General features: G+C 42.6%; 1 protein-coding gene across 1 annotated transcript in view; it reads right to left on the reverse strand.

Annotated features, from left to right (window-relative positions):
- LOC129834119 (uncharacterized) overlaps positions 1 to 17260 on the reverse strand; it is a 45495-nt gene that overhangs the window by 13622 nt on the left and 14613 nt on the right. The window contains exons 4-5 of the mRNA XM_055898869.1: positions 3346 to 3542; positions 1536 to 1724 (exon numbers count right to left, since the gene is read on the reverse strand). Coding sequence (XP_055754844.1) covers positions 1536 to 1724; positions 3346 to 3542 — 386 coding nt within the window. The remainder of the gene's footprint in view (positions 1 to 1535; positions 1725 to 3345; positions 3543 to 17260) is intronic.

Here is a 17260-nt window from a genome sequence, read left to right on the forward strand (position 1 = left end):
GCTCATGAATGCAAACGATGTTCTTCCCCAAAAACATAGCAAAACGACAATCTGTTTCAGTACCTATAGTTAGCTAGCTAGCTAACTATCTAGCTAGGTGTCATCTAAAATAACCCTAATTTATAAGACAGTTCTCATTTGATCAATGGTGGTCGGACCCATCTATGTGAAGCTACCCACAATAATGATTTGCCACAATAGTGAACTTTGCGGTTAGCCTTCAAAATAGCAGTATGTCATTGACAGTGATGCAAATGAATACAAATAGTATAATTTTGGCATAATTGAATAGATCATGCTAAACAAGGCTGGAATGTTATATAAAAAAATCAACAAAAGACAAGCATTTGTTAATTTGACAAACTGCTGAAATCACACTGGATGTATTAGACTTTAGAATTGCATTGGGGGCATACTTATTTCACTGTACAGCCTTACCTATGGATTGTGGATCAATGACATGGGGTATCAGTCTACTCAGTGACACCCAGAGAACATTAGCTCGTAGCTCTTATTGTGGGACTCTGAAAGAACTGTGAATTGAGCCACATTTATTGTCAACATATGTGTATTGAACACTATTCCAAAGGAAAAACAATACTGCGTGGATGTTTTGGAGTCTGATAACTCTGAGGACGTTGGGGAAAAATATATTAGGTAGACTGATACCATTTTGATCCCCAATCCTTAGGTAAAGCTGTACAGTGCAACATGACTGTCAATACACACAATAGGCTGACTGGGGAGTGAATTTCAGTCAGTCCCGCGATAAGAGCTACAACGCTAATATTTGCATAAACTCTTCACAGTTGTGTTCTGTGGGTGTCACTGAGTAGACTGATACCCCATGTCATTGCTTCACATTCCAACCTTGTTTGACATTATCTAGTCTAAATATGGCATGATTCCACCAATTGTAACCTTTTGTATCACTTTTATTTTGAAAGCAAACACCAAATTCCAAAATTGTGCCTAATCCTTATTGTGGCTAGCTTCACAACACATAATCTGGTCCAGTCGAGTCTCATGAAGCTAGCTGGCTGCTTATAATGTCAGCTTTGGAAAACAGGGTTTAGTAGCTGGCTAGCTATTTCTTTTCATGACCTGAAGTTCAATTTCAATAGGCTAACAAGTGGCTACCTAGCTAATACCAGAAGTTGCGGTCCAACAACATTCTACAATAAAACTGTTATTTTACACGTATCTTTTTTGACATGCAAAGACCCAAACGGCGTTCCATATAAGAGGGTGTGAATGATGCTGAATGGGTATACAAAGACATCTCCAGTAGGTGTACCAAAACATTCAAGGGTCATTCTCAAAAGTTTATCAACATCCAAATCAGATTTACTTCCCCATTGTTCCTCAACTGCAGAGTATGATATACAATTTTCTAGCTTGGAGTCTCTACTTTTATCCAATGTCAAAATAAAAAATAAACATTTTCACATAAGACCGAATCGAGGCGGTCGATCACATATGTATAAAAAAAAAATCAACATTCCAAACTGCAGGACATAGGCTTCTGTCCTTACCATCTTGTTCAGGTAGAGGCGTGGCTTCTGTGTCTCCGGGCAACGGGTCCTCTGAGCTGACAGGCGCTGACGAAAGAGATTGGCTACTGCTGCTGCTTGATTCGCTATAGAAGATGACTGACTGGCTGTTGCTTGAGCTGAGGGCAGGCTCTGGGGCACAGTCCTCGCCTGGATGCTTCTTCTCAATGTCTGCGGTTATACAAGAGAGTGACTAGCGTGGGTGTGTGTTTGTATGTGTGAGAGAGATGCTGGATTCCAAAATAACTCCTACCCTCTAGACATTTCATTGTGAAGGGGGAGATTGAAGTGTGTGTGCGCGTGTATGTGAGAGAGTATATGTGTGCGTACTGTATATGCTTACTTTAGCGTGTGTGTATATAAATACAGTGCATTCAGGAAAGTATTCAGACCCCTTTAATTTCCCCCCAAAAAATTTTTTTACAGCCTTAATATAAAATTAGTTACATTGTTTCCCCCCCCATCAATCTACACACAATACACCCATAATGACAAAGCAAGCTTTTTTTTATGTTTGCAAATTAATAAATTGAAAAATTTTAATATCACATTTACATTAGGTATTCAGACCCTTTACTCAGTACTTTGTTGAAGCACCTTTGGCAGTGATTACAGCCTCGAGTTGTTTTGGGAATGACGCTACAAGCTTGGCACACTTGTATTTGGGGAGTTTCTCCCATTCTTTTCTGCAGATCCTCTCAAGCTCTGTCAGGTTGGATGGGGAGCGTCGCTGCATAGCCATTTGTTGCTTAGTTAATTGTCCCGTTTGAATGTGAATCTTCGCCCCAGTCTGAGGTCCTGAGTGCTCTGGAGCAGGTTCTCATCAAGGATCTCTCTGTACTTTGCTCTGTTCATCTTTGCCTCGATCCTGACGAGTCTCCCAGTCCCTGCCGCTGAAAAACATCCCCACTGCATGATGCTGCCACCACCATGCTTCCTCTAGACGTAACACTTGGCATTCAGGCCAAAGAGTTCAATCTTGGTTTCGTCAGACCAGATAACCTTGTTTGTCATGGTCTGAGAGATGGTTGTCTTTCTGGAAGGTTCTCCCATCTGCACAGAGGAACTCTGGAGCTCTGTCAGAGTGACCATCGGGTTTCTTGACCAAGGCCTGACCAAGGCTCTTCTACCCCGATTGCTCAGTTTGGCCGGGCGGCCAGCTCTAGGAAGAGTCTTGGTGGTTCCAAACTTCTTCCACTTAGGAATGGTGGAGGCCACTGTGTTCTTAGGAACCTTCAATGCGGCAGAATTTATTTGGTACCATTCACTAGATATTTGCCTCGACACAATCCTGTATCGGAGAACTCACGGACAATTCCTTCGACCTCATGGCCTGGCTTTAGCTCTGACATGCACTGTCAACTGTGGGACCTTATATAGACAGGTGTGTGCCTTTCCAAAACATGTCCAATCAATTGAATTTACCACAGGTGGACTCAAATCAAGTTGTAGAAACATCAAGGATGATCAATGGAAACAGGATCCACCTGAACACAATTTCGAGTCTCATAGCAAAGTGTTTGAACACTTATGTAAATAAGGTATTTCAGGTTTGCAAACATTTCTAAAGACCTGTATTCACTTTGACATTATGGAGTATTGTGCGTAGATAAGGATTTTTTATTTCATCCATTTTAGTATAAGGCTGTAACGTAACAAAATGTGGAAAAAGTCAAGGGGTTTGAATACTTTCCAAATGCAATGTATGCCTCTATCTCCCCATGTGTGTGTGCGTCTGCTTGTTGTGCATGTGTTTGAGAGAGTTGTCGAGAGTTCAAGCTTAGCCACACACGGCAGGACAGTATGGATCCACTATCCAGCAGTAGGCCCGTGGAGCGTAATGGTGGAGGAGAGAGGGTTTCTCCTCCCTCATCTTCACACAATCCCCGTTTACACAGCATCTCTAAAGCCACTCCATGCCGGCCACAGCAGCAGAGCGGGACACCAGCTTGTGACAACACAGCAGCAGGGACGTGAACAAACAGATATACGTTCAGTCATGATGGCACTGGCACACACACACACGTGGGGTACAGGCACGCATACACGCACACTCACTCAGGCACTATACCCTCTTACATGCACTCAGACGCCCATGCTCACACACACACACACAACCTACACATTTGCATACTTACCTATGCTAACACACACACTGCAATTCACACAGTCTCTCCCACGCACGCACACTCTCTCCCCAGCACACACAAATCTTTGGTATTGCTGCGTGACTCAAAGCCGTCTGCTATAAACTCCCTTAACTCGAGGGGAAAGGGTGTGTGAGGAGCAAACGTTCATGGTTTTGCTGAACCTAAAGAGAAGAGACAACTACAGGTTAGAAAAGGAGGTCAGCCCGTCACATTATTATTCACAGGACAGGTGTACTTCGGCAAGCCTGATCACTACGTTCAATAGTTTATTTCACTTCAGTCTGGCAGTCCTCCTTATGGAAACAGTTTGATACTTGGTCTGTGACAAAGAGAATTCTTTAAAACAAACTTGTCTGGGAATGGATGGCTTTTAATCAACCAGAGGATGGCCTAATTCAAAGCACAGTGTTTAGCCACATAGGATTTTGTCCTAAACCCACCTGAGAGGATGCTGATTGGACCGGTATTGGACTTATACGTCAAGTGAAACAGAATGGTGAACGCAGCGATCAGGCTGGTTGACCTGGCTGTAATTTTGCATCAATATTGCCTACAATGAAAATGTCCACAAGAGCGACAGCTTGTGGGCCGGTTTTAACATTGGGCAGTGCGGTTTCCTTTGTCTGCAGTTTAAAAATGTAAAGTCTTCAGTTCGAAGCAACTTATTTCTCCACATGTAACACAACCACCTAACCGATGCAACAACAAAAAAATGTCTAGATAAGACCAAATAAATCGTGCCACATTCAGTATATAAAAATGGACACCCTAAAACAACAATGTGACAAATAGCCTAAATAAAATAAGTCACTTCCTTCATTGTATCCAATCCATCATCCTTCACAGTGGACCTGTATGTCCCTTACCTCTGCCAACTTCATAACTTTAATCTACGACACTTCGCCAGCTAAAGAGGGAGGCTGGCTCGGCTGGTGCTAGCACATGCATAGATCAAATACACCGCTGGAACGCAGATTAAAGTGTTTACATATCCTAAACTTGAACGGTTGCTCAGAAAAACAGGTGTTTAAATCAGCATTTGCCTACTTCGAATTTGACCTCACGCCAATTAAGATAAGCAGAGTAAGGAGTTTACATCACTATTGCATAATCTGCCTACTGCCATAATGAGTTTAAAATCGAATTATTACTGTGCATGTAAAGATACTCAACGGTGCAGCTGTAGAACTTTGAAGATCTGAGGGCCCATGCCACATCTTTTCAGCCTCCTGAGGAGAAAGACATGCTGTCGTACCCTTTACATAATCGTTTGGGTTTGTGTGGACCATGTTAAACTCTTAGTGATGTGGACACTTGATGGTCTTGATCAGCTCCATTACAGCCCCATCGATGTGGTTTCCTGGAGTCCATGATCAGCTCCTTTGTCTTGCTGGCATTGAGGGAGAGGCTGTTATCTTGGCACCACATTGCCAGGTCTGACCACCTCCCTATAAGCTACCTCATCGTCTTTGGTGATCAGTCTTACCATCGTCGTGTCGTCAGCCATGCAGTCATGCCACACAGTTGTGGGTGAACAGGGAGTACAGGAGGGGACTAAGCACACACACCCGAGGGGCCCCTGTGTTTTTGGTCAGCTTGGCAGATGTGTTGTTGCCTACCTTCACCGCCTGGGGGTGGCCCGTGAAATGTCGTCAATGAACAGAATTCTTACATAGGTATTCCTTTCGTCCAGGTGGGTGATGGCAGTGTGGAGTGCAATAGAGATTGCATCATCTGTGGATCTGTTGGGGCGGTATGTGAATTGGAGTGGATCTAGGGTTTCTAGGATAATGGTGTTGATGTGAGCCATAACCAGCCTTAAAAAGCATTTCATGATGTGAGGCAATAATCATTTAGGCAGGTTACCTTGGCGTTCTTGGGCACATGGACTATGGCAGCCTGCTTGAAACAAGTTGGTATTACAGATGGGGTCAGGGATAGGTTGAAGACACTTGCCAGCTGAGTATATGTCCTGCTATTCGGTCTGGCCCTGTAGTCTTGCGAATGTTAAGCTGTTTAAAAGGTCTTACTCATGGGCCTCCCGAGTGGAGCAGCTGAGGTGCCACTAAAGCCTGGGGTTCGATCCCGGGATGTGTCACAGCCAGCCGTGACCAGGCGCGCCGTAGGGCGGTGCACAATTGGCTCAGCGCCTTCTGGGTTAAGGGAGGGTTTGATCGGGGGGCTTTCTTTGTCTCAACGTGCTCTAGCAACTCTTTGTGACGGGCCGGGCACCTGCAAATTGACTTCGGTCGTCAGCTGAATGGTGTTTCCTCCGACACATTGGTGCGGCTGGCTTCCGGGTTGAGTAAGCAGTGTGTTAAGAAGCAGTAGTTTGCCTGTCTGAAAAGTAGTTGCATCGTGTGTTTATATTGTTGGTCAGTGTAGAATAGTTTGGATTACTTCCTGGCAAATATTGCTGGAACTTTTACCCCATTCTGGAACGTTGAGGGTTTATCACATATAGATGTTATTACTAGAGGGGCTAGGGTTGAACCTACATTGAATCGAGTCCCATAGCCCATTTATTGTCCAACTGCAACAGCCCATTGTTTTTACATGCAGAGCAAAGTATTCTCTCCCCTCACATTGGCCATTGACCTGTTGGCGGTTGAGCTCAATCAAGCCTCAATGTTTCTCTTCCAGGTCGAGCAATTTACTCTGCGCCTGGAGTAAAATGCACCTTACCTAGGTAAGGTTCTTGAACATGGCACCCAAGGCATTGTAGCTCTGTGTTGGCTCATGAAAAACCTGCTGCGGTGAGGAAGACCTTGCTTGACTGGCAGGTCTATACATTGGACCAGATGCCACGCGGAGGGAAACGAATCAACAATGACCGTTAGGCTAGAAAGGTAGGGATTGTTGAGAGGGTGTGACAGCGGCTGTGTGTTTTGTTTTATGGAATTGATGTATCCTAGTTGTAGAGGCTGATACCGTACCTTAGTCTACCACAAACTATCCAGCTAGATCAAAAGCGCAGACGTTTTTAAAAGGGAAGGCTGTGGGTGAATACGTTGGCATAACATGACCGCTCTGATAAGCACAGCCTCAGACCGGATGTGTGCATTTGTTTCAACTTATGCTCAACAAAACAGGTGTCGGGATATAACTGTGTGTGTGTGTTGACATTCTCTTAAATCTTAAGCCCCTTCCCTTCCCTCACATTTCTTCATTCTGGAAGGATGAGCTCCTCAGAGCCCTTGGAAGCTTTCAATAAAACATGCTAGGGCTGAATCTTAAACCGAACACTTTGACCACTCGATCATGCGATATGCGTGTTCACGAGTCAATCTCAAAGGCTAATTGTCGAGTGATAGAGGGCTCCATTGAGCCCTTCGGGTAGCCTCTCTACCAAGTGGGCATCCTGTGTCAACTCGCCGCCCTTGGCAGCAGATGCTACCCATGAATCTTCATAGTGAATTATGCTAGAAGATAGGTTGTGGTGGACTATGCTTGAGAATGCGTTTAGAATATTGGAATATTGACAAAGTGGCAGTTAGGATGGAAGTGCGCATCGTCTCAATTCTCTTTTGGCCTGAAACGGTAGCAGACTCGAGTGATCACAATCAATACAGATCAGAAAGTGGCCACTCAATAAAGGGCTCATCGGCCAAGTGTTCAGTTTGAGATTCAGCATAGTAGTCTGCAACTCCAGGCTCCAAAACAACTTAAATCAATTTAACCTGTCTAGGACCTGAGGTTCCGCCTCGCCAACAGGTCAATTGCAGGGCGCCAAATTCAATCAACAGAAATCTCGTAAATCAAATTTCTCAAAAATACAAGTACTAGACACCTTTTTTATATTAAATAAATTTGACCACCTTTTTTTGCCCCAATTTCATAGTATCCAATTCTTTTTAATAGTTACTATCTTGTCTCATCGCTACAACTCCAGTACGGGCTCGGGAGAGACAAAGGTCGAGAATCATGCGTCCTCCGAAACACAACCCAACCAAGCCGCACTGCTTCTTAACACAGCGCGCATCCAACCCGGAAGCCAGCCGCACCAATGTGTCGGAGGAAACACTGTGCACCTAGCGACCTGGTCAGTGCGCACTGCGCCCGGTCCGCCACAGGGGTTGCTAGTTCGCCATGAGACAAGGATATCCCTACCGGCCAAACCCTCCCTAACCCGGACGACGCTATGCCAATTGTGCGTCGCCTCATGGACCTCCAGGTCGCAGCCAGCTGCGACAGAGCCTGGGCTCGAACCCAGAGTTTCAGGTGGCACAGCTAGCATTGCGATGCAGACCACTGCACAACCCGGGAGGCCCTTAGACACCATTTCAAAGATAAAATTCTCGTTAATCCCAACACAGTGTCCGATTTCAAAAAGGCTTTACGACAAAAGCATACCATGCGATTATGTTAGGTCAGCACCTAGTCACAGAAAAACACAGCCATTTTCCAGCCAAAGAGAGGAGTCACAAAAAGCAGAAATAGAGATAAAATTAAATCACTAACCTTTGATTTTCTTTATCAGATGACACTCCCGGGACAACATGTTACACAATACATGTATGTCTTGTTCGATCAAGTTCATATTTATATCCAAAAACCTCAGTTTACATTTGGCTTTGCCTCCAAAACATCCCATGAATTTGCAGAGAGCCACATCAATTTACAGAACTACTCATAATAAACATTGATAAAAGATACAAGTGTTTTTCACATATTTAAAGATATACTTCTCCTTAATGCAACCGCTTTGTCAGATTTCAAAAAATCTTTACGGAAAAAGCAAACCATGCAAAAATCTGAGTACGGCGCTCAGAGACCAACACAACCCAAAAAAGATATCCGCCATGTTGGAGTCAACATAAGTCAGAAATAGCATTATAAATATTAACTTACCTTTGATGATCTTCATCAGAATGCACTCCCAGGAATCCCAGTTCCATAATAAACGTTAGATTTTTTTCCATAAAGTCCATCATTTATGTCCAAATAACTCCTTCTGGTTCGCGCGTTCAGTACACAATCTAAACTCACGACACGCGGGCAGGTCCAGGCAAAAGTTCAGACGAAAAGTCATATTACAGTTCGTAGAAACATGTCAAACGAAGCAAAGAATCAATCTTTAGGATGTTTTTAACATAAATCTTCAATAATGTTCCAACCGGAAAATTCCTTTGTCTTCAGAAATGCAATGGAACTCAAGCTAACTCTCACATGAACATGCATGGTCAGCTCGTGGCTTTCTGGGAGAGACCTTACTCAATCCCCTCTCATTCGGCCCCACTTCACAGTAGAAGCATCAAACAAGGTTCTAAAGACTGTTGACATCTAGTGGAAGCCTTAGGAAGTGCAAAATGACCCCATAGACACTGTGTATTTGAAAGGCCAAGAGTTGAAAAACTACAAACCTCAGATTTCCCACTTCCTGGTTGGATTCTTCTCAGGTTTTCACCTGCCATATGGAGTTCTGTTATACTCACAGACATCATTCAAACAGTTTTAGAAACGTCAGCGTTTTCTATCCAAATCTACTAATAATATGCATATATTAGTAACTGGGACTGAGTAACAGGCAGTTTACTCTGGGCACGCTTTTCATCCAAACGTGAAAATGCTGCCCCCTAGCCATAAGAAGTTAAGCACCTCAGTTTATTTTGTGTGTTTTCCCTATAGTACATTGTTTTTACACCTGGGGGAAACAGAGTGGGGTGAACCGCCTGAGTAACAGTAGCGGAAAAGCTACCTGTTGGAATTGCCATTGGAGAACATACTCTGCACCAATAGGTTACTTTGGCATGCACACACACACACTTTATTCTCCCACCACCCATCTTTGATTTGCCTGAAGAAGGTTAACTAACGTGGGCCGCCCGGCTGGCGGAATCTTGATTGGCGCTCTTTGCCGATGCCAGCCCTCATAAGCCTTAATTGCAGATGACATTTAACGGGAGATGTCAAATTAATCCCGGTCTCCTGCCTTGTTATACCCCCGGAGTGCTGCCGGCTTGATTGGCATTGAGTGATGGGTTAAAATGAGAGTGGAAGCAAGAAAGACAGGGAAAAGGAGCAAGAGCCTTCTTTTCTTCTCTCTTTTTTTTCTCTCAAATTCAAAGGTCCGGTTCAGAGGTGTTGCTATGGTCAGGAAATGTGTTTAACCACAAACCATACCTGGATTAAAATAGGCACAATCTATCAAATACGTTCAAATACTTAAGCTGTGCTTGATTGAGCTAGCAATAGAGTCAAGGCAATAGCTCAGTCCTAAAAAAAAAAGCAAACCCTGCACTCCAGGCAGGCGCAATCAAATGCTCAAACTCCGGTCTGGTCCAAAACATTTGTTGACTAGCCTAGGCTAAGGGTATTTGACCACTGAAAATCCATTTAAACCTAGCTTAAGGATCTTCCTTTGGCATGGATGAGCCTAACACTCTTTTCAGGGAATCCATGCAAGGATTCTTAGTTGAATATTCACTCCGGGATCTTAAGCACAACAAATGCATAACATATTGCACAAATTGGATTGTTAACATATTACGCACATTTCAAAATTCGAATATCATAGAAATGTCCAAATATATCACACAATGATAAATGTGTATATCATACACTGCAAAATGTGTAATTTATCACACAAATCGGATGACGTGGTAGGCCTACACATTGGATGACTTCTTACACAAAAAAAGGGGACCACTTTTGGCTTGTGAGAGTTACTTTCAGAACTACTGACTAAAAGGTATACGAGAGTGTCTCTAACTGAGAAACTGGCAATGGCTGTAAAAGGCATCAAAAAACATTCAACCTGATGTTGTGGCATTTAAAACATGAGTTCAGTCTGTGCACTCCATAGCCCTTTGAGAGGCTTGCTAATGATGTTCTCATCAAATAATATGTTCATAGACCTACAGGTGTGGGTTGAATGCATCACTGGCATCCCATGTTTGTGTTAGGTTAGTAAATTAGTGTGTGTGTGTGTTAGATTAATGAGAGTGTGTACACCTGTTTATCTGTGTTAGATTAGTGCATGTGTTTGTGTGTGTTCGATTAGTGAGAGAGAGAGAATGTGTATGTTTGATGTGTGTGTGGGTCATGAAGCTTCCTCAGTAACCATGTTTCCATCCAACCATTTCATGCAGATTAATTACCTGACGCAGGAAAAAAGACATGACCGGGATGATGGAAACATGAAATGTTGGACCAGGTTATAAAAAGCTGACAGATAATTTGTTTGTTCGACATGGTGGTATCTTTTTGGGTCTGTAAAATTGATTATGCGGTGGAAAAGCCACAAATATTGATATAACCATCATATCGAAGTAAACTTGGAGTCACGCGATGATATGTTGTTTGGTTCACCCACTACGACTTGGGAAAGCATGCAGTTTATTAGGTGACAGATGAAATAAATTATAATGAACTTCACAGGGTGGTGAATTTGTAAGGTGATGAGCCACTTTAATAATGGGAATTGATGGAAATGTATGTAAAAATGTATCACTAGCCACTTTAAACAATGCCACTTAATATAATGTTTACATACCCTACATTTCTCATCTCATATGTATATGTATATACACTGTACTCTATATCATCTACTGCATCTTGCCATCTTTATGTAATACATGTATCACTAGCCACTTTAAACTATGCCACTTTATGTTTATATACCCTACATTGCTCATCTCATATGTATATACTGTACTCCATACCATCTACTGCATCTTGCCTATGCCGTTCTGTACCATCACTCATTCATATATCTTTATGTACATATTCTTTATCCCTTTACACTTGTGTGTGTATAAGGTAGTAGTTGTGGAATTGTTAGGTTAGATTACTCGTTGGTTATTACTGCATTGTCGGAACTAGAAGCACAAGCATTTCGCTACACTCGCATTAACATCTGCTAACCATGTGTGTGTGACAAATAAAATTTGATTTGATGCTACTTTTTCAATAAACAGAGGGTCTTATTCTGGCGACATGATGATCGATGCTTGGCTGCAGTTTGACAAAAACAAATAACATCACTTTAATTCATAATAATCTCATGTAGGTAGCCTACCTACACTGTATCTACAAGCCGTTGGCTAGAGCACATGTGCCAAGACCAATTGCTATATAACAGTTTTTGTGACAAAACCATATGTAAAGTTGAAAATGCGATGGAAACCCATTTAACTTATCATTTTAATTCGGTACATGGGAATTTAACGGTAAAAAGTTATGTGCATTACGTCATCCCGCACAGCCGTTTATCCGCAAAAAGTCAGATAGAAACATCTCTGGTGTGAAAATATGCAGATTTTTGAATATTGGCATGGAAATCTGTTGCAAACTGGATGGAAACCTAGCCAGTGTAGCTGGTGCTATCTGGCAAAGCCTATAGCTCCTACTCATGTATTTTAAGGCTCTGCAACTGATAACTGAAGAAGAAAAAAAACACATGGTAACAGCCATTTCTTTCCTAGAACCAACTACATAAAAATGGTGTCAGCAGTTCCTGGTCAGCAATACCCCACTATCAAACAATGGGCTTGTTCGACATTGCAGCAACTGACAGATCGAAGAATCACCTTGCATCGTAAATAACGACAATATTATTTGTAGATCAGTCAGTCACAATTTATCCACATTGAATCACAGATTTGAACACAGTCAATTTCTCTGAGAACGAGGGCTGTCCCTGACCCAAAAAAATGTAAGTTGTGTTTTTTCCATATTATATAGACGTTTGAATAAAATCAACTATACGTAGGTTACTGAGCTTGTCTAATGCTTTAAGCACTGTGATTAAAAATGGACACACAAAATACTAAAGAGAAAGCCAAAGATCAATATAGCCTAACCAGAAGAAAAAAACCTGTTGCTTCCCGCTGCTGCTGGCCTTCGCTCCTGAAGTTCCCGATCGGCAACCTTTTCCATTTGGAATGCCAAGTTATCCTACCATTTCTACTGATCTGCATGCCAGTATGATTTTCATATGCACATTTTTGTGGAACAGTTTCATTCACAATAAAGTCTGCATATCTCAAAATCTATTTCACATGGTTAATAAAAAGTATACAAATCTAGAAGTCATTTCTATTGCCTTTGCCAATATGTAAAAATAGCATACATAATGCCAACAAATTAAAAAAATTGCAGCCCGCAGGTAGAAAATACCCTGATAAAAATAAATATGCTAGAAACCGCATCAACGATTAACTTGGTCCTGCCTGAAGCGGTGCTAACAAACTTGCAACATTGTATAAAATGTTCTGGGCCCTCAGTTTCCCATGCCAGTGAGCTCCAGACAGACAGACACAGCTGTAGTCTATTTGCACAAAGGATAAGAAGTAATCAGGTAGGCCTTTATGACACTTAGACCTGTTCAGAGCATTTTTTTCCACCTTTCATGCTGAGTGGTTATCAAAAGGGAGAGAGCTAGAAATATTTTTTCAAATAGGCTACATTGAGGAACTACTGTCATTTTCAATGGATGCAAAAACTTAGACTTAGTTTATTTTCTCTTTGACGCAAAGAAAAAAAAAATCACTGAGAACCTCCACAGCGCTCGTGAGTTAAGACAATCAGAAATAGAATCAGGTCCCCAAATGGGCACATTTATAAGCCTGTATTTGCGTGCAGGCCAGGTAGCCTAGGCCTAATCAGGTGTGTGTCCTTAATCAAGATTTACAGGAGCGCTCCAAACAAAAGACAACTCAGAAATTGACAACTCGAAAATAGAATTAAATCTACCCAAACTTTCTCACAAGTGTAGCCTAGGTTGTGCACTCTGCAAACAACCTGTCCACTCCTACAATGACAAAACTGTAATAATACATTTAATGCATTTACAGAAATTACCGTAAACAAACAAACATTGTCGATTAGAAATTATGGTATTTAACAGTAAATGTAATACTGATGTGCCATCCCTGCGGCCTCTGCAATGGATTAGGCCACTCAAGACAGGTGTGAATCAGACAGGTGTCTCGTGTGCCATAACATTTTCTTTATACATTTGCCACTGCTAGGCTATCGACCAAACAATCAGTCAACTAAATGGGGTCAGCCCTCCTGCGAACAATGCCTAGTCTGTCACCATCGCTCAATAAAGCTTCCTCGTCGCTCACCACTTCGTCCTCTTTATACTTCTCCACCTCTCATCCTCCTCCATTTTGCATCCCTCCACCACCACCACCCTTTGCTCTCTCCCATGTCACTCAAGTCTCACCCCCGGCCTGCCAGTCTACCCCAATCAGAGAGCTCGGTCTCTCGTTCACCATGGTTTGCCATTAGCCCTCGCTGCCTACTTAAAACTCTCAGGGTGTCCTCTCTTCCCGTTTCCCTAATGTCTTAATAAGCATTATTCCTTAACCCCCTTCCACACACGCATGCACAGACACACACCATTCGTCCTTCCTGATTGGCCTACGATTATGACGATTACCCGTGATTGCCAAATCACTACGTTGCCGTCAACTCAGTGATTGTCGTTAGCTGCGCGCCCCTTCCAAAACAGCACCTATATCGGTTCACTTAGTTGGTTATGGACCCCCTCATTTAGAAACGGGGACAAGGTCACGGAGGCACCCAAAATAATTAGGGTTAGAGTCTGATATGAGTCTGTTGATCATCACGCCTAGTTAGTATGCCTGGAGTGGAGAGCGCTTGACGGTGACGAGCGGAGAACTGTTATCCCAGCAAATAGACTCACCCAGCCCAGTGACGTAGCCTTCTCAAATCTAAAGTACGACACAAGATCAACTCTACCAGGCGTGAGGTCTAGTAGAACAAACAAAAAGGACTATCTTAGATTTAGGTAGTGTCGGGTAGGCTACACAATCCAAAAGCAAAGCATGAGAGCAAAAAACTCAATGATGAAAGTAGGTGGGCTGTGGTTCAGCCCACTCAACGGATTACAAAGGGAAACCCAGCCGCAAGCTGCCAAGCAACGCGAGCCTACCAGACAAGCTAAATGGAGTGGGTGAAAAGCTTCAAGTGCCTCGGTGTGCACATCAATGACAACTTGGAATGGTCCATCCACACAGACATCGTGGTGAAGAACACAACAGCGCCTCTTCAACCTCAGGAGGCTGAAGAAACCCTGTCGGGCTGTATCACCGCCTGGTACGGCAACTGCTCCGCCCATAACCGTAAGACTCTCCAGAGGGTAGTGAGGTCTGCACAACGCATAACCGGGTGCAAAACTACCTGCCCTCCAGGACACATATACCACCCGATGTCACAGGAAGGCCAAAAAGATCAAGGACAACAATCTTTTGGAGGGGTTGGGCTAAAAGCAGAAGTCAAATGTCAGTTGGACCTTGTGTGCAATTGACCAATAAAGTGACCTGATCTTAATGTACTTGCCAGTTAGCTAGCAGCTCACAGCTGTTAGCAGCCAATGGTTAGCAGTTTCTTACTGGAGATAAAAACAGACAAGTGGCATTTTTTCAAGTGATTATTGAATTATTTAATGTAACAAATCAAACATTAAAACTCGTAAACAATTCATGGCAACCTCGTTAACAATTCCTTTAGACCCGGCATTTATTTGAAAAAAGGTGTCTACTGAAATGTGTGCCATTGCCTGGCTATTAAAAAAGGGACAGGCAGCTATTTGAGACAGTTTAAGTTTACAGTATGCCTGTTCTGACCACATTGTTTTTAAACGGTGTACTTGTATAAAACAAATATTAAGTGACCTCAAAACAAGGTTAAACTTGGTCTATGAATGTGATAGTGGTTCCATTGCTCCACCCCATCCCTTGGCTGTTTGCGGGGTGAGCGCTTTACTCTCGTTTGAACTGCAGATATATTTAAAGACCCATGCGGTCTTTATTTTTTATTATCACTTGTCTAATAAATCACTGTTTCATATATAAAATAAAAACCCAAATATATTTTTTAACTATTTATTTCCTGAGCCTCCTTGGGCTGCTGAAATTCAATTTGAATACATTTACAGAATCGTCTAGAGCCCACTACCACTAAAAAACAAAGGCACGTGGTACTCAACCTGTCAGTTTGAGCTGGACACTTAAGTCAGCAAATTTTCACAGGTGTGTAGGCTAGTTTGTTTTGTCAACAAAACAAAAAGCCATACATAATTAATCTTTATTTGCAATATCATTGGTGTAGCGTTTTCAAAAGGTCAGGAGTAGATGCAGATCACCAGAAGACGCAGGTACATAAGTCTTTATTCACAGTGGACCATCCTGGCCTATACCCTGCCTGCCATCTATTCATTACAGAATGCCATGATTATATACAGGGCAGACTATATGGTATAATCTTCAGTATCAAAAAAGGTAATCATTTTTTACCAAATTGACTTCGTGATAATGGAGAGAACTTGTTTAAATTACACATTGAAATGTTTTCTGTTGTAGAAAGTTTTTAAAAAAAGAAGCCAGACAGCAATGAAAGGTTGTCATTCTTCATACATTTCCTTGGTAACATAATAAAAAATAATAGGTTATAATGAAAGTGTAAATCATGGCATGCAAGTTCACTACATGACCAAAAGTACGTGGACACCTGCTCGTTGAACATCTCCTTCCAAAATCATGGGCATTAATAAGGACTTGATCCCCTTTTGCCGCTACAACAGCCTACACTCTTCTGGGAAGGCTTTCCACTAGATGTTGGAACATTGCTGCGGGGACTTGCTTCCATTCAGCCACAAAAGTATTAGTGAAGTCGGGCATCCAAAATGTGTTCGATGGAGTTGAGGTCAGGGCTCTGTGCAGGCCAGTCAAGTACTTCGTGCAAGTAGTGTTCTCCTGGCGTCCGCCAAACCTAGATTTGTCCGTCTGACTGTAGTGTAATTCATGGACACTGCAGAATGCGTTTCCATCGCTGCAGAGTCCAATGGCAGCTAGCTTTACACCACTCCAGCCAACGCTTGGCATTGCTCACGGTGATCTGTGTGCGGAAGCTCGGCCACGGAAACCCATTTCATGAAGCTCCCGACGAACATTTCTTGTGCTGACGTTGCTTCAAGAGCCAGTTAGGAACTCAGTAGTGAGTGTTGCAACCGAGGAGACTATTTTTTTACACGCTACAGCGCTCTGCAGTCCCCTTCTGTGAGCTTGTGTAGCCTACTACTTCACTGCTGCGCCATTGTTGCTCCTAGACATTTCAACTTCACAATAACAGTACTTACAGTTGACTGGGGCAGCTCTAGCAAGACTGCCAAGTTGAAAGTCACCGAGTTCTTCAGTAAGGCCATTCTACTGACAATATTTCTCTATGGCGATTGCATGGCTGTGACCTCAAATTGATAACCCTGTCAGCAACAGGTATGGCTGAAATAGCCAAAATGCACTCATTTGAAGGGGTGTCCACATATACTTTTGTATATATAGTGTCTTTTCAAGTTAATAGTTCACATGTGCTCAAGCTCTGGAAGTGGATAATGTGAGGAAAACAAATCATGGTGAAAGTAAAGAGGGTGTAGCTAAACAAATGAATTAGCAGGTGTAGAGCGGCAACAGAATAGTCATCGATTGGTTAAAGTACAAAAAGTTGTTTTTATTTACATTGTCATCACCTGCTTTCTCAAACACCAAACATCACGACACACAACTATAATCTCATCCTATGACAGGA

The sequence above is a fragment of the Salvelinus fontinalis genome, chromosome 35 (assembly GCF_029448725.1).
Source record: "Salvelinus fontinalis isolate EN_2023a chromosome 35, ASM2944872v1, whole genome shotgun sequence".
Classification (NCBI taxonomy): domain Eukaryota; kingdom Metazoa; phylum Chordata; class Actinopteri; order Salmoniformes; family Salmonidae; genus Salvelinus; species Salvelinus fontinalis.